The 5186-nt window shown below is 61.0% G+C and overlaps 1 protein-coding gene across 1 annotated transcript in view; it reads right to left on the reverse strand.

Annotated features, from left to right (window-relative positions):
* Positions 1-2200: 2200 nt before the first annotated feature.
* Positions 2201-5186, reverse strand: part of LOC103916589 (deoxyribodipyrimidine photo-lyase-like) — a 5291-nt gene continuing 2305 nt past the window's right edge. The window contains exons 2-10 of the mRNA XM_009323597.1: positions 4996-5182; positions 4653-4798; positions 4322-4504; positions 3982-4140; positions 3448-3646; positions 3206-3358; positions 2805-2926; positions 2545-2704; positions 2201-2355 (exon numbers count right to left, since the gene is read on the reverse strand). Of these exons, the coding sequence (XP_009321872.1) occupies positions 2201-2355; positions 2545-2704; positions 2805-2926; positions 3206-3358; positions 3448-3646; positions 3982-4140; positions 4322-4504; positions 4653-4798; positions 4996-5182 (1464 nt within the window). The remainder of the gene's footprint in view (positions 2356-2544; positions 2705-2804; positions 2927-3205; positions 3359-3447; positions 3647-3981; positions 4141-4321; positions 4505-4652; positions 4799-4995; positions 5183-5186) is intronic.

Genomic DNA, 5186 nt, shown 5'->3' on the forward strand with positions numbered 1-5186 from the left:
GCGATGCAGTGGGGTGGCCAGGCAGCCTGCTTGCAATTGGGTGTGCACAGGGGAGAGGGGTTTGGCACTGGGGTGCTGCAAAGGGTTGGTCCCTCGCTGATGCAGAGCTGCCTGCAGCAACCGACGGCTCCGCGGGGTCGGACCCAGTGGTACAAGGTGAGCTCTGTCCTCTTGGGGCTAGCGGTCAGTCGAGGAGGTGCCTCTGCATCACAGCGGTACGCTTTAGCCCATGGCATGGGTGAGTGTGCAGCACCACCTTAGCATGGGTGGGATGTGGGGTGGCAGTGGGGTGTTTGGAAGGAGCGTGTGGCCTGTGTATGTGCGAGAAGGGTGTTGAGGGACCGGGGAGCAATACACTGGCAGAAGGCGTCTAGGGGCAATGGCTATTGCAGCGCGTGCCCTGGCTTGGTCTGGGATGTGACCGCTCGTGGGCTGTCCCTGTAGGGGTGGCAGGGTCGGAGCTGGGGGAGAGGCTGGGACCAGGAGAGGTGGCCGCAGGTCTTGGTCAGGGAGGGTGGCTGCAAGCCTCGCAGCTGGGGGCTAGGCTGCTGCATGGCAGCATCTCTCCCCTGCTCTGTAGCGTCCTGACAAAGCCAGGTCTAGCCCGGGAAAGGGGATTCAGCTCCCCACTCGCTCCCCTAGGGTTTTTGCCTCCTCCCGTCTTGTTTCTGCTTGTTTTCCCCAGGGGAGCAGCTGCTCTCCCGCTCGCTCTCCATCTCTGCAAGCCCTGGGGCTGCCAGACGCTGGTCCGCCTTGGCCTTGCCTGTCCCCAACCCCAAGCCGAGCCCTCCCGCTACTGCCTGGAGCTGGCACCCCCTTCCCTGGAGCTGCCTCAGCAGCACACCTCCATCCACTCTGTTTTGTTTGAAGCACTTTAATGTCATGGGACAGCAGCTGAGAGGCTGCCTGTGTCCCTTTCTAGAAGCACTGAGTACATTTAGAGAAGAGGTAAGGGATTTTTGCTTATTTGTGGTTTCCACCCTCCGCCATGGACTTTGTCTGGAAGCAGTGGGACTCGCAAACCTGGCAAAGGTCTCCAGGGCAGGATTGTGCCCAGCACTGACACTGCTGCCCAGCACTGACCGCTACGAGGAACACTGGAACTGGCCAAGGCAGTGAGCTCTTTTTAAGAGAGAGCGAGGGGCTGCCCCGGCCATCAACTGGAGCCCTCCCCACAGGACTGTTGCACAGCTGCACAGCATAGCAATGAAAATGCCGTCCCTAATAAACTAAGTTAATAAGGGGCCTGGTTGTGTTGTGGCATCATTTCAGGCGGGTTAACTCTGGGTCAGTGCTGCAGTGCCTGTTGGCCCCTGGGGCAGGGAGGGAGTGGGATGCGCCAGCTGATGGCACGGGACAGTGGGGGGACAACTTGTGCAACTGGTGATGCATAGCCAGATGTCACTGGGACGGGGTTATTGTCACCGTCCCTTGACTAATCCCTCTGGTTTGTGGTGTCCCCCTGCAAACTGCCCACTGGACTCAGGGCAGGAGGTACAAGCCACCGAGTAAAGGGCTCTCTGTCTCCTTCCTGAGCCTGCCTTTACTGCTGGCAGAGGGCCCCAGGGGCATGGCCTTGGCTGCCCTGTCCCTGCTTGCATCCCTGTCCCATGCAGCCCGGTTCTCCCCTTGCAGCAGTGTCATGCATCACCCCATAAACACCATAGACACAGGAGATACAAACTGTAAACTTCAAAACAGCTGTTGAAGCATGTGTGTGCAAGCCCTGCACAGCGTTGGCTCTGCATGGAGCGAAGCAGGGCTTCCCTGTGGGCAGCACGGCATGAGGAGCCAGTTTCTGGGGGCTTTTCCCCAGAAAAGCCCTTCTCAGCCTAAATCTAAGCTGTGGTTAGCAGCAGCAATGGCAACTTGGGCTTAGTCCTGAGCACAGTGGTTGTAGAAAAGGTTTCTGGCAGGCACGGGCACACTGAGGATGGGCTCTCGCAGCTGCCAGCAAACTCGTGGCAGCAGGAGGGCCCTGCATGGCCCCGTGGGGCTCCAGCAGCAGCTGGAGCAGGGGATGATGGCGAGGAAAAGGGACCTGCAAAACCCTGGGGCTTGCTGCTGTTACAGTGAGCACTCCAACAAGCGCCCGGGGCGATCCCTGGCCGGGGTGTAAGGTGCGAGCTGGCACCTTGGCAAAGGCACATCTGCCCCCAGCATAGAGGGGCACGAGCAATCTCAAGGCGTGCTGTGCCCATCACTGGGAGAGCGTGGGGGGGGCGTAGCGACGCTCAAACTGGCCCACGTCGAACTTGCGCTTGCAGCCGGCGTAGTTCATGTAGCGGATCTTCCCGAAGATGGCCCGCTCTGCCCAGCCCTGGTCATGTATGCCGCAGATGGACCAGAGGCAGCCTGCCGGGTGTAGGGACAGAGCGTCAGCTCTCCCCCTTGCTCGGAGGCATCTGGAGAGCAGGTGGGATGTGGGTGCAAAGCAGGACAGGCTGGAGCGTGGGCTGGGTTGTCTGCAGAGAGCCCTCCCCACCCCACCGCAGCCTTGGCCATCAAAGACCCTCCACCCCACGCCCCCGTCCTGCAGCTTGCCTACGTATCCGTTGGGGTCCCTCCCATCCAGCTCGTAGCGGTCATTGAGGTAGATGGCAAACTGCAGGGCTTCCTCAGGGGAGCGGGTCCATTCCAGGATCTTCTTGGCCCAGTACATCCGCAGGAAGCCATGCATCTTGCCCTCCTGGACCATTTGGAGCTGGGGGGACAGGGACAGCCGCAGGGGTCAGTCCGTGCCAGCTTGCCTCTGCCCCTTGGGAAAAGGCCTAGCATTTTGCAGAGGAGACGCAGGGCTTTACCTGGGCAGCGTTCCAGAGTGGGTCATGCGTGGTCCCCTGCTCCAGCTCCTGCAGCTCATAGAGAAAAGGCCTCTTGTCTTTGGCGTGGAGCTTCAGGGTGGTTTGCGCCCAGTTGTAGGCACCTGCGAGCAAGAGAAATGAGGACCAACATTGAGCAACCCACTCCTGCAGGGCCCCGAGGAAGGGATGGAGAATTGGGCTACTGAGGGCACCGTGCCCTGGAGGCACCAGCCTTTAAAAGGGCATCTGCCAGCTCCTGTCCTACCTCCAGGAGGTACCGAATGATGACACATTGGTGCTCCCACAGCCCCTCCCCTGACAGAAATGGGATTGCCAAATTGGGATGACCAGTTGGGTACCAGCCCAGCCCCCAGCATTGCCCACCCAACCCGGGATGCTACCTTGCACGCTGTTGTAGTTCTCATTGTAGTAGCAAAAGTTTTCAGCCAGCTCCCGCCGCACCACGGCCTCCTCCACAAATGCGTCCACTGACTCCTTGTACTTGCCCCGGTGCTTCTGCACCTCCAGGATGGCTCGTTGGGTGGAAACCTGGCCTGGGGACATGGGGAGGGAACAAGTCAGGCTGCCGGTCCAAGCCATGGTGCTCGGTCCTGCTGCAGAGTGGGAAGCCTGGGACACTCACCGAAGTGGAACCATGGGGACAGGTTGCTGAGCGCTGCCTTGTTGGGATCGTTCCGGTGGGAACCGAAGGATTTCAGCCGTTCTGCGATGAAGGACTGCAGCACAGCCAGCCCTGCAGCCGTGCCGGGGGTCGCCCACTCCACCTCCTTCACGGTGCGGTCCACCTGCAAGCTGGAGTAACACGCCTCCCAAGCGATGGGCTGGGTGGCAACCAAGCAGCATGAGTGCATTTGCAGATGCTCTTCAGTCAGGGCTGCCCTGAGTGTTATGTCCCCTGGATGTCCCCAACCAGCAAGTCCCCAGCTCATGCCAGCCTTCTCCTCTTAACCAGCCCTGCATGGCAGGGATGTAGGAATTGAACGAATGAGGTGGGCACCTCCCTTCCCCAGGGCATCCCCATCTCCACACTGCCTGTGCATGACCTCAGGCAGGTCACTGTCCCCATCCCCTGCCATCCCCTCCCAGGATCACGAAGCAGCTGTGAAACTCTCTGGGACTGGCTGCAAGTGGGTGTGGAGGTGTCTCCTGCTGGTACCTCTGCCGGGCAGGAGGGGGGATATGGGTGGCGAATGATGGGGGGGAACTCGGTGAGGAACTCGGGGAGCTGAGCATCGATCTTGCCCCGGATGGTCCTGGCGCTGTACTCCTGCTTGGGGGAGGCGACCCAGCAGGGCACGATGTTGTGGGCATCAACCTGGGAAGCAAAGCCATGGAGGAGGGTGTGAGCAGGAGAAGCAAACGATCCCGATGACATGACACACATGCTCCCTGCTCAGGTCACTCCAGTGCACCTCTGCAGGCACGAAACGCAGGAGACAAGTTTCTCCCACGTTTCACCAGCCAGAGTTTTCCCCTCCCAGAGTGCAGGCACCCACCTGTGCAAACGGCACGTCCTCTGGCAACCGCTCCCTGACGTCCTCCACCCACTGCCGGGGGAGGTGGAGGGGGCAGAAGTCTGTCACCAGCCCGCCCACGCCATGCTCCACCACAAACGTGGGCAGCACGTCCTTGGCATAGCCCAGCAGCAAGTGGAAGGGGATGTTCAGCTCTGCGCACTCCTGCAGCGAGGGGGAAAGGGCTATGGGATGCCTCTGCAGACCCCATCCCACCACCATCCGCTGAAGGGATGGATCTGCCTCCCCCTTCCCCAGGAGCCCTGTCCCTGCCCTGTTCCACCCAGCGTGGACATCCCTGCAGCGGCCGTACCTCGGCCACCTCCTGCAGGCCCTTCAGCATGAAGCCGTAATGGCGGATGGTGGCATCCAGGAATTTGGGCACCAGGCAGAAGCAGACGTGCAGAGGTAGCTCCTGTTTGAGGGCCAGGCGCTGGGCGTAGAGGAAAGCCCAGTTATCTGGGGAGAAAGCACACAGGTCAGTGTTGGGGGGGATGCTCTGCTGAGGAGATGGAGACGGCATTTTGCAAGAGGAATTCCCCCAGTCCCCCCTGCGGAGGGGGGACCAGCTCCAGGGGCTACCGTGGGAAGTGACCAAGGCTTTTGCCACCCGTGGGAGCTCCGTTTCCCGCCCCCCTCCACCAGCTGGTTCGCACCTTGCACCCGTTGGTCCCGGGACATCCAGTAAAGGATGCACCGAGCATCATCCTTCAGGTCCGAGCCCTGTGACACGAGGCGAACCCGCTTTTTGTTGTACTTAAACTCCCGCACGGAGGGGCCCGCCCTCCGCCGGGCCTCCTGCGCCGCCTCCTCTTCCTCCTTCCTCCGAGACACGCGTGGCAGCTCC

This window comes from Pygoscelis adeliae, unplaced genomic scaffold (genome assembly GCF_000699105.1).
Source record: "Pygoscelis adeliae isolate BGI_AS28 unplaced genomic scaffold, ASM69910v1 Scaffold245, whole genome shotgun sequence".
Lineage (NCBI taxonomy): Eukaryota > Metazoa > Chordata > Aves > Sphenisciformes > Spheniscidae > Pygoscelis > Pygoscelis adeliae.